The 15,781-nt window shown below is 35.2% G+C and overlaps 1 protein-coding gene across 3 annotated transcripts in view; it reads right to left on the reverse strand.

Moving 5' to 3' along the window:
• Nucleotides 1-15,781, reverse strand: part of AP3B1 (adaptor related protein complex 3 subunit beta 1) — a 262,894-nt gene that overhangs the window by 217,759 nt on the left and 29,354 nt on the right. For all 3 annotated transcript variants that reach the window (XM_043592664.1, XM_043592657.1, XM_043592673.1), the window contains exon 2: nt 6,761-6,836. In XM_043592664.1, the coding sequence (XP_043448599.1) occupies nt 6,761-6,836 (76 nt within the window). The remainder of the gene's footprint in view (nt 1-6,760; nt 6,837-15,781) is intronic.

Below are 15,781 nucleotides of genomic sequence, written 5' to 3' on the forward strand. Positions count from 1 at the left end.
ATTCCCATTATTTGGGAACTTGTTAGTATTTGGTATTTTAATGTTTACATTGATTTTTTGTTTATATCTTCTTGAAGAACGTTTAGTGGTTCTTCTAGGGATTATTAGATGGACAAATCAAGATTCAACAAACCTTTCACAGTCTACTTAGATTTAATATTGTACCAGGTCAAATAAAATGTAGAAACCTTACAACCAGACAGGCCCTTTTAATCCCACCTCCCTGCTAGCCTTTATATTATGCTATCCTATATATCTACACCTATTTAAAACCTCTCAGACATGTATAACTTAAGAAGAATAAAATTAGGCCTTTATGCTTGCCAAATACAGTGGACCCTTGAACAATGCAGGGGTTAGGGGTACCAATCCCCTGCAGATTCGAATATCCATGTAGAACTTTTGACTCCTCCCACAAATTAACTACTAATAACCTACTTTTGAACGGAAACCCTTCAGATAACATAAACAGTTGGTTAACATATATTCTGTATGTTATATATATATACTGTACTCTTCTTACAATAAACTAGAGAAAATATTAAGAAAACTATGAGAAAAAAAGATCATAAGGAAGAGAAAATACATTTACAGCACAGTACTCTATAACACGTATAAGTGGACCCATGAAATTCAAATCTGTGTTGTTCAAGTATCACCTCTATTTTCTTTCAGTACTTTAAAGATGTTCCACTGACTTCTGGCTGCCATGGTTTCTGATGTTATTAAAATCACTGATCTTTGTATGTAATGTATCATTGTTTTTCTAGGTACTGTCAAGATTATTTCTTTATTTTTGGTCTTCTACAGTTTAATTGGTATGTGTTTAGGCATGGTTTTCTTTGGGTTTATCCTAATTGGGATTCAGTGAACTTTTCATCTATAAGTTTATGTCATTCATTCATTTGGGTAGTTTCCAGCCGTTATTTCTTCAAATATTTTTACTGCCCCAATCTCTCTCCTCCTTTTGGACATATTTGTTAGATCTTTTGATATTATCCAACAAAACCCTGAGGCTATGTTCAGTTCTTTTCCTTTTATTAATCTATTCTTCAAACCAACTAAGTTCTAATGATCTGTCTTCAACTTCTGGCTCTTTTTTCTCTTATTTTGCTATTGAGTCAATCCAGGATGTACTGTATTTCAGATACGATAAAAAAGATACCAGATTATTTCAGATATGATAGAAATTTCAACAAATTTCTACATGATGTAGTTCACTTAAGATACTTTAGTAAAAAAACTACCTATTAGTTTCTACCTGGGGAATAAGTGGATATAGGAGAACCCCTTCCTATATGTTGGGGGGATGGCTTTTTACATATTTGAAAATATTTTTTTCCCATTCTGAGGCTTGTCTCATCACAATGTTGTGGTATCATATGATGCACAAAGATTTTAATTTTTATACAGCCCTAATTATCCATTTTTTTCTTTTGTTGCTCACTTTTTGGTTTGTATCTAAGAAACCTCTGACAAATCTCATGTCATGAAGTTTCTGCCCTATGTTTTCTTATATAATTTTTACATTTTTACCTGTAACATTTAGGTCTTTGATTCATTTTGCCTTATTTTATATATAGTATGAGGTAGGGGTCTAAATTCATTTTCTTGCAGGTGGTATCTAGTTTCCCAGCACCATTTGTTGAAGACTATGATTTCACCATTGAACGGTCTCTCACCCTTGTCAAAAATCATTTGACCACACAGTTAAGGGTTTACTTCTGCATGCTATGTTGGGTATATATGTCTGTCTTTGTGACAGTTCCACGCTGTTTTGATTACTGTAGCTTTGGAATAAGTTTTCAGACCAGCAAGTGTGAGACTTGTAAATTTGTTCAAGACTATTTTGGTTATTCAGGGTCTATATGAATTTTAGGATAGATTTTCCTTTTTTTGCAAATAATATCACTGGAATTTTTATAGTAATTACACTGAATATGTAGATTGCTTTGATACTGACATCTTAAAAATATTAAGTCTTTTAATCCATGAACATAGGATGCCCTTCCATTTATTTGTGTCTTCTGTAATTTCTGTCAGCAACATTTTGCAGTTCTCAAGGTACAAGTCTTTGCCCCCTTAGTTTATTTCTGGTATTGTATTCTTTTTAATGCTACTATAAATAGGACTATTGTCTTAGTATCTTTCTTGAATTGTTCATTGTCAGGGTATACAGACGCAAGTAATTGTTATGTAATGATTTTGTATATTGCAACTTTGCTCAATACATTTATTAGTTTTAAAACTTTTCCATAAAATATTTAGTTTTCTAAATATGAAATCATGTTGTCTGTGAATAAAGATAATTTTAGTTCTTCCTTTGCAATTGGGGTGCCTTTTATTTCTTTTTCTCGCCTAACTGCTCCGGCTAAAACTTTCAATAGTATATTGAACAGAAGAGACAAAAGCAGGCATCCTTATCTTTTTCCTTATTGAATAAAACCTTTCAGTCTTTCACTGCTGACTATGATGTTAGCTGTGGGTTTTTCATACATGGCCTTTAACATGTTGAGGTAGTTTCCTTCCAGTCCTAGTTTGTTCAGTGCTTTATCATGAGTGTTAAATTTGGCCAAATTCTTTTTCTCTATCAATTGAGATGATCTTGTGGGTTTTTCCCCTTCATTCTGTTAGTGTGGTGTATTATTATGATTGATTTTCATGTTGCTTAGGTTTTTTTATAATGAGTAATCATCTAGATCTAAAAATCCACATTAATTTTTTAAACTCAGGGAAAAAAAGAGGAAAAATTGTGCTTTTCTAAATTTTAACTGGCTTCATTTTTCACAGTAACAAAGATGGTTTATTTTACAAAGTTCAAAATTTTTGATTTTATAAATACTGGTTAATTTACAAGGAAGGAACGAACGGAGGGAAGGATGGTGGGGAAGGAAGCAAGAAAGGTAGATCTTACAGAGTCTCAGACCCAATTCCAGCTCTTAAAAATCAGCAACCTAGAATAAATGAAGAAATAGAAAATGAACTGATCCTTGATTTATATTCCATAAAGTAACAGTGGAGCAAAATTGACAGAAAACTCACTAAGGTATTATATCGCTAGTAAAAACTCAGACCTGCTTATGGAACTGGTCCTGATGTATATCAACATGGCAGAAAAATCTTGGCCTTTAAGCAATTTCCAACCCAAGAACAACAAGATGCCAGCATCACGCACAAGATGAATCTTTTAAGGCACACATACAACTGAAACATTTTTGTTAAAGGAAAGAAGAGAGGAATGAGCAATGTCTAGAAAAGTTTACACCAAAAATGTTTATCATACATGAACACATTATTAGTTTCTTTTTCTTACATGGATTTTCTCAATTATCCAACAATAATAATGTACCACTTGTATTTAGTTTAAGATCTTTTCAAAAATATTTACAAAAACATATGGAACTTTGAAATTACTTTTATTTTTCTTAAGGTCAGTACTATCCAACCAAATACCCTGTTAGATGGATGGCTATGAAAATCACATATATCAGTAATTTTACCTAGGCATTTTAAGAATCGTATCAAAGAAAGGTTCAGATTTGCTCATTATCCCCTAACTACAAAGACAAGTAAACTAATCTGAGAAAAACCTTCAACATTTAACACTTACTAAAAGAAAATATATGAAAGATTCAATACAACACAGATTTCATTACAAATATTCCATTCCTCCAAGGACAACTCATCAGTATTTTAGCTAAAAAACTTATTTCTAAATTCACTATATGAAACAATACATTTCAAAGTCTCCTTAGTTCACCACATTTCACCAAGCCAACATAAAACATGGACATGTGCTATAAACACAAGACAGGTATTTTCCAGAAATATTAAGAAAAATAATGTATGAGTTCTTCAACTTGAGTCTTGCTGTGTGAGAGGTGACCACAAGATTTTGAAGTAGGTGGTTTTTTCCCCCTAGGAATGCTTTGGCATACATGAGACTTTATTCAACATATCAAACACTGGAAACATTACCCCATGATACTAAGTAAGTCTCAGATATTACCAAAGCAAGATAATAAAATAAACTGTGACTACCATCATGGTTTCACACTGGTAGATATTGATGAAAAAATTCTCTACTGAATCATAGGACTACCAAGTACGAAAGACAATCAGATGTGCACTGCTAACACTTTGATGTATTTGAGAAAACAACTTGGTAAAATACGCAACATTTAAAATTTTAGCAGAATAAATTTAGAAATGTTTCTAACTATGATGAAAAGAGCTTAAAACTACTCTGCAATCATATAAAGTGACAAAACCCCATTTTCAGGGCTCAAGGAATATTAACTATAATGAGAAATTTAAATTTTAAAAATTACTTTAAGAAAATATAAGAAACTTTAAAGCCAATACAAAATTCTAACTGACTGACTCCAGTGAACTACTTCTAGCCAAAAGATGTTTCGAAATGATACATACTTACATGAACAGAAAATATTTCAAATGTTTGAGTAAGGTTCCACATAGAAATGTGGTGCTACCCAGAAATATTAAAAACTGGACAAAAGTAAAGGTGAACAAATGATTGCTATAATAGCTCAGTGGGAAAAACTCAAAGTAAAATAACTATTAGTTACTTAACAAAAGGGGAAGTTAGTAAAAAATAATTGTTGATTGAAAATTGAAATACATCATTCAATAGCATCAAAAACACAAGATATTTAGACAAAGTATTAACAAAATAATAGAACTTAAAATGTAACACTATGGGAATGCAAGCTGGTGCAGCCACTCTGGAAAACAGTATGGAGGTTCCTCAAAAAACTAAAAAATAGAACTACCCTATGACCTAGCAATTGCACTACGAGGCATTTATCCAAGGCATTCTGGTGTGCTGTTTCGAAGGGACACATGCATCCCCATGTTTATAGCAGCACTATCTACAATAGCCAAAGTATGGAAAGAGCCCAAATGTCCATTGATGGATGAATGGATAAAGAAGATGTAGGGGCGCCTGGGTGGCTCAGTCGGTTAAACGTCAACTTCGGCTCAGGTCATGATCTCGCGGTCTGTGAGCTCGAGCCCCGCATCAGGCTCTGTGCTGACAGCTCAGAGCCTGGACCCTGCTTCAGATTCTGTGTCCCCCTCTCTCCCTGACCCTCTCCCATCTGTCTCTCTCTGTTTCAAAAATAAATAAACATTAAAAAAAAAAAAAAAAGAATGAAATCTTGCCATTTGCAACTATGTGAATGGAACTTCAGGGTATTATGCTAAGTGAAATTAGTCAGAGAAAGACAAAAATCATATGACTTCACTCATATGAAGAATTTAAGAGACAAACAGATGAACATAAGGGAAGGGAAACAAAAATAATATAAAAACAGGGGAGGGGGACAAAACAGAAGAGACTCATAAATATGGAGAACAAACTACGGGTTACTGGAGGGGTTGTGGGAGGCAAGATGGGCTACATGGGTAAGGGGCACTAAGGAATCCACTCCTGAAATCACTGTTGCACTATATACTAATTTGGATGTAAATTAAAATAAATAAATAAGTAAGTTAAAAAATAAATAAATAAATAAAACGTAACACTAAAAACTATAATACATTGTTGAAAGAAATTAAAGATGACCTGAACAAGTGAAGAAACAGAATCATGATCATGGGTCATACGGCAAAATACTGTAAAAATGTTAATTCTTTCGGGGCACCTGGGTGGCTCAGTTGGTTAAGCGTCTGACTTTGACTCAGGTCATAATCTTGCAGTTCATGGGTTCGAGACCCTCACTGGACTCTGTGCTGACAGATGAAGGCCTGGAGCCTGCTTCAGATTCTGCGTCTCCCTCTCTCACTGCCCCTCTCCCATTTGTGCACTATCTCCCTCTCCCAAAAATAAGTAAAAATTAAAAAAAAAAAAAAAAGTTAATTCTCCCAAAATTGATCTACAGAGTTAATCCAATTCCAATACAGATCCCAGTAGGCTTTTTTTTTCATATAAAAATTAGTTTAAAATATTTGAAAACAAAATATAAATCTCTCATAACTTCCAAACAATGTAATTTTCTACCCGGAAAATCCAAACTTAGAGACTGAAGAACAGTTAGAGCTAAGAAGAGAGTTAACTGAAAAGACCAGATGGGTAACAAAGAAAAGTCACTTATTTTCCTATACACCAGTAATAATTAATATTAAGAATATAATGAAGGGGACCATTCATAATGGCCACCAAGATTTAAAAATACACAAATTAATCTAACAAGGAATAAGGAATGTACAGGTTTCTAGAATAAAAACTACAAAATATAAATACAATGTTACTGAAAGACAAGGAAAGAGGGATGAAAGGAAGAAGGTTAAAATATAAATTCCATATTATCCTAATCAAATTTCAAAAATAATTTTGCTATTGATAGTAATGGAATTTGACAACCAGAAAAAAAAAATGCTTACAATTTTCAGGCCTTTAAATGACAAAAAAAAATCCTTTAGTTAATTAGTATCCCTCTTTGTGGGAAGTCAAAATATTGTTGTACATAATCTTATTTTGTCTTCAAAATGATTAGCTTTTCCTACCTCAGGAGAAATATCATGATATTAGAGACAGGGAAATAAGAACTCAGAAAAAAGGAATTAAAACTCAAGTTTCTGAACTGTGACACTCCAAACTTCTTCCAAAACATTTTACACAGGCTATACTAAGCAAATATTAAAGGGAAATGGCATGTTTTAATATATTATTTAATGCATACTTAAAATAATCACTACATGTCCATTTTCCAATATTAAAATGATCTACTTTACCTACCCCAACAATCCGTTTCATAGCATCCAATTTAGCAGAATCTTTGTTGCTCTCCAACATTTGCTTTAGATCTTCATTCCTATACAAAAGGAAAGAAAAAAATCCCTATTTCAATCTTGTACATTATAAAGCTATTAAAATATATCATTTCTTAAGAATTAGAAATAATAATGAGCAGGATGCCTGGGTGGCTCACTTGGTTAAGTGTCTGACTCTTGATTTGGGCTCAGGTCAAGATTTCACAGTTTGTGACATCAAGCCCCTGCATCAGGCTCTGTACTGAGCATGGAACCTGCTTGAAATTCACTCTCCTTCTTCCTCTGCCCCTCCCACACACCTGCTCTCCCTCTCTCTCCTCTCTCTCTCTCTGTCTCTCTCACTCTCACTCTCTCAAAATAAAATACATTAGTAGGAGTATGATGTTAAAAGTGATTATGATGAGATTTCAGATGGAAATGAGCAGTTATTAGGAACTGGATGAAAGGCAATCCTTGTCTCAATTTTCTTCCAGTGTCATATGAAAAGTGGAAGTTGAAAGTGATGAACTTGGATATTTAGCTAAGGAGATTTCTAAGTAAAGTATTAAAGGCACAGCATGATTTTTCCTTGATGTTTACAGTAAAATGAGAAAGATAAACTAAAGGAACTGTTAAGCAAAAAGAACTAGAATTTGAAGATTTGGAAATTTTTCAGCCTATCCATATTGTAGAATATTAAGAATGCATCTTCAGACCTTTTTTCAAAAGTGTGGCTGGAAAATTACTTGATTAAGAGATCACAGGTACCACTCATGAATATAATCAGATGTCATAACAAAAGCCAGGAACAGAAATGGGATTATGTATCAGAGACACTGCTAGCTTGGATTAAAAGGGAGAAAAGGAACAAAATGAAGGCAGTCTGTCAGACTTCTGGATTGTAGGACAGGACAACGTGAGGACACAGAGAGAAGGCAGACATGTAAGCCAAGGAGAGAGCCCTGAGGAGAAACCAAACATGCCTACAGTCTGACGGTAGACTTCTAGCCTCTAGAACAGTAAGAATTAAATTTCTGTTAATCAGGCCACTCAGTCTGTGGTTTTTTGTTATGGCAGTTGTAGCAAACTAATACAGACGTCGACAAACAATTCACTGAAGGAGACACAGAAATGCCAAAAAGTACGTTTAAAGATAATCAACTTCATTAGCTATTAGAGAAATGCAAATTAAAACCACAGCAAAATATCACTACACATGTATCAAAATGGCTCTCATCTAAAATAAAAAGAATAGTAACAACACCTAATGATATAGCGATGTCATAGAGGAAATGGACCACTTATATACTGCCGGGGCGGGGGGGGTGGGGGGGGGAATTTAAAAGGGTTACAGCCAGTAGGCAGTTTGGCAGTTTTATAGAACCCTGGAATTCTCATACAACCAAGTAATTTCACTCTTGGGTATTTATCCCTGGGAAATGGAAATTAATACACAAAACCTGCACACAAGGGGTACCTGGGTAGCTCAACTGGTTAAGCAATAAACTTCAGCTCAGGTCATGATCTTGAGGTCTGTGAGTTCAAGCCCTGCTTCCAGCTCTGTGCTGACAGCTCAGAACCTGGAACCTGCTTCAGATCCTATGTATCTCTCTCTCTCTCTCTCTCTCTCTCTCTCTCTCTCTCTCTCACTCCGCCCCTCCCCCACTCATACTCTCTCATAAATTAATAAATGTTAAAAAATTTTTTTAACCTGCACAGAAGTATTCACAGCAGCTTTTATTCCTATCAGCCAAAATGGAAACAACACAGATGTCCATCAATGGATGAATATTTCAACAAACTGTGGTACATCCATAGCATGGAATACCACTCAGCAGTAACAATAAACTACTGATACACATGACAACTCTGATTAATCTCCACAGAAATATGCTGAGTGAGAAAAGTTAATTCTAAAAGGTTACATACTGTATGACTCCATTTATATAACACTCTTGAAGATGGCCAACAGGCACATGAAAAGACGCTCAACGTCGCTCCTCATCAGGGAAATACAAATCAAAACCACACTCAGATATCACCTCACACCAGTCAGAGTGGCCAAAGTGAACAAATCAGGAGACTATAGATGCTGGAGAGGATGTGGAGAAACAGGAACCCTCTTGCACTGTTGGTGGGAGTGCAAACTGGTGCAGCCGCTGTGGAAAACAGTGTGGAGGTTCCTCCAAAAATTAAAAATAGACCTACCCTATGACCCAGCAGTAGCACTGCTAGGAATTTACCCAAGGGATAGTTATGCTACGTGAAATAAGTCATACAGAGAAAGACAGATGCCGTATGTTTTCACTCTTATGTGGATCCTGAGAAACTTAACAGAGGACCATGGGGGAGGAAGGGGGGAAAAAGTTAGGGAGGGAGGCAAACTATAAGAGACTCTTAAAAACTGAGAACAAACTGAGGGTTGATGGGGGATAGGAGGGAGGGGAAAGTGGGTGATGGGCAATGAGGAGGGCACCTGTTGGTATGAGCACTGGGTGTTGTATGGAAACCAATTTGACAATAAATTTCATATTAAAAAAAATAACAAAATTAGAGAAGTGGAGAAAGATTAGTGGCTGCTGTGGGTTAAGAACAAGAAAGGGAAGGAAGGATATAAAAGGGCAACAAAAGAGATTCCTGCAGTGACGGAGCCATTATGTATCTTTACTATTATGACAACTACACAAGTCACAAAACAGAATAGATCTCTCTCTCTTTCTCTCTCTCTTTCACACACACACACACACACACACACACACACACACACACACACAAATAAATACAAGTAAAATTGGGGAATCTGGACACAAATGGTGGATTGTATCAGTGTCAACATCCTGGCTATGATATTATACTATATAGTTTACCATTGAGGAAAACTGGGAACGTTATAGAAGTTAAGCCAATCAAAAATGAAAAGGTAAAAAAAAGAATGGGTGGTCAAGGGGCATCTGGCTGGCTCAGCTGGTGGAGCTCTCACTCTTGGGGTTTTAAGTCTGAACCCCACATTGGGTGAAGAGAGAATTTAAAAACAAAATATTTTTAAAAACAAATGAATGGGTGAAATTATGTGAACAGACATTTCACAAAAGAACAGGAATGCCAGTAAGCCCATGAAAAAATACTTAAGATCATTAATTATCAGGTAAATGCATATTAAATGAGATATCACCACACATCCATTAGAACAGCTGAAATTAAGAGACTGACAATAACAAATGTTGTCAAGGCTCTGGAGCAATTAGAACTCTCATGTATTGCTGGTGGGGATGTAAAAAAAAAAAAACACAACACTTTGGAAAAGTTAGGCAATTCTTAAAAATTTAAGAATCGTATGACCTACTCATTCCACTCCCCAGAAAGACAAAAACATTATTTCCACATAATGACTTACATGAATATTCACAGCAGCTTTATTCATAATAGTAAAAAACTGGAAAAAATATAAATGTTCATCAGTTAAATGTGACTTAATGGCCAGCCACTGGAATACTACCCAGCAATGAAAACAAATTAATTACTGATACATGCAACAAGGTGGATGAATTCTCAAAATCATTACTCTGAGTGAAAGAAGTCGGACACAAAACAGCATGATTTAAGTCATTTAAAATTATGGAAAATGCAAACTAATCTGTAGAGACTGAAAGCAGAGCAGTGGTATCCTGGGGTCATGGGGTAGAGTGAGAACTGGACAGCAGAGGAACATAAGAAAATTTTATTCTGTAAGATGACAGAAATGTTCTGTATCTTCTTAACTGTGGTGGTGACTGAACAGGTGCATACATCTATCAAAACATCTAATTACAATCTTTAGGGGCACCTGGGTGGCTCAGTGGGTTAAGCGTCCGACTTCACCTCAGGGCATGATCTCAAGGTCTGCAAGTTCGAGCCCCACATCAGGCTCCGTGCTGTCAGCTCAGAGCCTGGACCTTGCTTCAGATTCTCTATCTCCCTCCCCTCTCGCTCACTCTCTTTCTCAAAATAATAAACATTACAAAATTTTTTAAATTACAATCTTTATATTAACTTATTGTATGCAAATTATATCTCCATAAAGTTGATATTAAAAACTTTCATAATGTTTTATTCACATGTGTAAATAAAATGCTGAGTTCTCCAAAGAAACCTACAAGGCATACATCTATTTTGAGAAAAATCACTGAATATTATTTTAGCACATCAAAGGAAAATCCTCTCAACTGACTCTAAGAAACTGACAGGAAACTAAGACTGTACTATTACATATTTTAACTACCTGCAATAGTTATTAGTTTATGGTTAGCAATCTTTCATACTTTTTACAATAAAGTCTGCAGAAAAAAAGAAAGCAAATTTACTCTACATGGCTCCTTCATGAAATAGCTCAAATACCAAAAAGAAAGTATCAGAAGCCCTTTCATCTCATCTTGAGGCCTAACAGTAGATCAGAAGAGCTTCCTTAACTACAAATAGAAAGCCCGACACAAAATTACTTTAGATTTTGCATATTTTACAAATTTAAGCCTAATGTAGACTTCACAAGAATGATTAATCAGGTGCTATTATAGGCTAAGTTGTGTCCCTTCCAAAATCCTATAAAGTCTTAACCCCAAAGAATGTGGGTATTTGGAAACAGAGCTTTTAAAGAGAAAATGAGGCCAATATGGGTGGGACTTAATCCAACATGGCTGATGTCTTTGTAAAAGCAGATTAGGACACAGACACACAACGACCAAGGGAGGATGAGGTGAGAACACAGCAAGAAGGCGGCGATCTGCAAGCCAGAGAGAGAGGCCTCAAAACAAATCAAAGTTGCCAACACTTTGATCTTAGACTTCTAGCCTCCAGAAAGTGGGAGAAAATAAATTTCTTTTAAGCCACAGTCTGTGACATTCTGTCACTGCATTACAATATATATATATTTTTACTATATATATTCTTTCCAAAAAGAGTAGAAGCAATGAAATTTATTATGAAAAAAAAATTATTGTTCCTTTCCAAGCAGCTCATGAAATTAAATACAATGGGTGATCATTAGTGGGATACAAAAATAATTAAATAATTAAAAAACAGACTTTTCTCTATTAATTACACATACACCTAGAAATATGCTAGTAGAAAAGGCAATATATAAAAACCATATCTGATGATATTCAACTACCAAATATTAAAATACTATATATATTCACCAGAATACATTTAGAATCCCTTCTTTTTTTTTGTTTACTTTCCAGAGCGCGGGGGAGGGGCAGAGAGCGAGGAAGACAGAAAGTCACAAGCAGTTTCTGCACTGACAGCAGACAGTTTGATGTGGGGCTTGAATTCAGGAACCAACCTTGAGATCATGATGACCTGACTCAAAGCTCGACACTTAACTGACTGGGCCACCCAGGCACCCCTAATCCCTTCTTAAAACTTCTCACTCTTCCACACAGCAAAGGTAACTGAAAAGGGAGAAAAAATAATGGAACCCTGCATGAGGGGTTTTTTTCCTTCTACTTTTTGTTAGTTTTCTATTTTACTCAACGACCATGTATATACTTTTATAAATGAAAAATCTAAACCCCTCCCCGCCCCCCAAAAAAGCTTAAAAACCTTATTAGGGGTAAGAAAGCAAACAAACTGAAGTAATTAGATAGGGAATAAATAGAATGAAAATGTGATCACATAAACATGTGCCAAATGAAAAAAGAAAATTCATACTCCAGTGTCTATCCCCAAGAGTTTTCCACCATTCTCCACCAGTATTAGAGAAGTGAGCAATGAAGAATAACAAAATGTCAATTTTTAGGACAACACAAACCCTCAAACCCTCGGAGTAATTTTATTCATGGCCTACTGGAAACTTGGTTTGTTTCTTTTAAGCTTGAGAAGCCAAAGTCCCCTTCCCAACCATTTTTAGGTAATGACCCACTCTTTCAAATCAAGAAAAAGAAAACAAGATCTCAACATTAAAGCCAAAGATTGTGCTGTTCATGTTTAACATAGTCTTCAACAACAAATATAAGTATCTTTTGTGTTAACATGGGCAGATAGCTAATAGTTTGAGGTTCAAAGAAAAGCCACCAGAAACAAAGCCACAAGCATTGTTTCCACCTGATGTAATATTCAACTTCACAAAGATGTCATGAAAACTATTGAAAATCCTGATATAAATTACAGATTTCTTCTCAAATTCCTCTTTGCTTGTCACCAAAACAGTAGATTTGGGAGTTAATACCATAATACCTCATTTACCCTCAAATATGTACACTTGTACTGAACCACTTTAGGTCTACCTCCTTCCTTACGTGGATCCAAATGAGGCCTATTAATATGTATCGCTTACAGCATCAATCTTAGACATTAAGAAATTCTTTTCTCTATGCATTAAAAGAGTTGATTCAAATAACGCTGCATTGGCAGTATTTTCACTGACTGCTGAAAAATCAATGCTAGTTTCAAAAAAAATTTTTTTTTTTATTTATCTAGTTCTTCACTGATTATTGACCTGTAGCTTTCCAGCTTAGAGAACCAGGATACCAACTTTATTTTTACATAAGTGACATCTTGTGGTGGTAAGTGGTATAACTTTTCCTTTCATGTTCAAAATACGTTTTTTATAGTTTCAAAGAAAATATGTGACTGGAATTAAAGAAAATCTTATTATTATCAGAAAGTCACTCTCAGCACCAGTAAAAAACATCAACCATAATCAAAAACCAAAATTTTACCCAGTTACATATAAGAACTTAGGAGGTAAAAGAGCTTTTACATAGTATACGTTACCTCTTTTCTAAAAAGAAAAAAAAAAAAAAATCTTTAATCCAGAGGCACCCAGCTGGCTCAGCCAGAAGAGCATGCAACTCTTGATCTCAGGGTCGTGAGTCTGAGCCCCATGTTGGGTGCAGAGATCACTAAAAAAATAAATAAACTTTAAAAATACATAAATAAAATTAAAAGTCTATGAGCCACAACTCATTTAAACCTTTCACTCCTTTTAAAAACAACAGAGAGGGGAAAAATACATCTGTGTAGCATCGTACAGTGTATCTGTGCTACTGAAAGTGTGATCCAAGAAAATCCAGTCCAACAACCATCACCAATCCACAAATTTTTGTTACTAACGCAGGAGGAGATAGTACAGAAACTGAGAGCAAGCAAAGTTAGAAATCTGACAGAGTAATTTAACAGTATAAAGTCCTATCTTTTGAATATAAAAAAAGGGGGATTGCATTTTACATGCTTTTTTTCATTCCATTTTTCTACTAATTTACTTTCTATTATATTTCACAGAAGATCCATCCATGGACTGAAAAAAAGGCCCTTCATCTTTCATCAGTTTGCAAGCACTGGAGTATACAATTACCTTCTTTTTCCTCAAAACGCTCACCAAAATTCATGTACCATAAAAAGCAACACCTGAAACAACACATTGAATCCAGGAATGTTGGACTGGAAAACATGATATAGAATAGCAATTTCCAGTTGGAGGTATGTCCTCAAAAGAACAAATTAACATTTTGAGAGGAAGGTGGGCCTTTTTCAAGCCCTGCCAAAAAAATTTTACACAGGCTCCTCTGCATGCTTTAAGAACCACTTAAATGAAAAACGCTTCTACTTTTAAGTGTTACATTGTACACATAAATAGGTATGTAGAAAAAAAAAAACGGATGCAAACAATAATCAGAATGTACTTTGTTCTAGTGCTAAGCAGCTAAAGGGATTGGCCTTCATAATACATTTATGTGCAAAATATGAAAGCTTTGGAACTTTCAGTCCAGTTAGGGCTTATATTTCCCTTGGATGACGCTCAGATCACTGTACAGTTTTTGGCACAAAGTATTCACTTAATAAATACAAACAGAAGTGAAAACAGAAAACTCCACTACCTAATCATCCATCTATTAACCTCCTAAAAAATTTAAGTATAAATTATCCAAGTAAATATGAACTCCTCCTCCTATATTGTTCACAAAATTAAAAAAGGAATAGTCTACAATTGCTACCTCCACTTCTTCAATCCTTGGTAATCTTTTTTTTCTCTTATTCCTCCATTGAAACTTCTCTCACAAAGGTAAAAATAACTTGCTAATTTAAAAATCCATGCAAAATTCCATGAATACTTTTAGATTATTCCTCTACATTTAATACAATTAACCCACTATGCCTCCATCTTAACTCCCCTTTGCCGTTAGATTCTGTACTCTATTCTCATCTGCTTCCCATTTGCCTTTGTGACACACCAATGGACAGAAAGACCAAAATCCTTGCCCTTGTATAGTTTTCATTGTAATAACCAAAAGAGACAACAAACATAATAAGGGAGTAAATTTTAAGTCATGAGGTGATATGAGGGAAAAAACAGCAAAAGAGAAAAGGGAAAGGAGGAGGGAATTTTAAATAGGGTGGTCAGAGTAGGCTAAATAAAGAGACATCTCAACAAAGATTTCCAAGTAAAGGAATTAGCCATGCAGATATTTGGGGGGGGGGGGGGGTGGAGGGGAGGGGAGGCAGCAAGGAGGACAAGCCCTGAAGGTAAAAGAGACAATTAAAGCGTACATAACACTAAAGGCTTTGGTGTTTAAATGAAAAAGAGGAACCACTGAAGCGCTTTGAATAAAGTCATGGTCTAATATATGTAACAGAATCATCCTGGCTGTTACGTTTACAATATACTGCTGGGACTTCCAGATCTGCCCATGGTTCTGTAAGAAACTAAATCTGCCACAAGAAAATAACTATAAAGGCTGGAAGAAATAACTAACTTTCTGAAAGCACCGGAGATCAACTAACACGGGCAGGACCTAAAGGGGCCAAAATCCTAGAGAGAAGAGAAGTACACAAAGTGAGCTCTTATTCACACCAGTTTTTTCCCTGAGTATATTTCCCAAACTGCTATTTGGGAGACTAGAATCCAATAAGAAATGACAGTTTTAACAGACTGAGGAGACAAATGTTGAAGTTCGTACCTAATAAAGGGACTGGAACTTGAAGAGCAGAATCCCAGAGGAGAGAACCAGTGAAAAGGTACAAAAATCTCTTA

The sequence above is a fragment of the Prionailurus bengalensis genome, chromosome A1 (assembly GCF_016509475.1).
Source record: "Prionailurus bengalensis isolate Pbe53 chromosome A1, Fcat_Pben_1.1_paternal_pri, whole genome shotgun sequence".
Classification (NCBI taxonomy): Eukaryota; Metazoa; Chordata; class Mammalia; order Carnivora; family Felidae; genus Prionailurus; species Prionailurus bengalensis.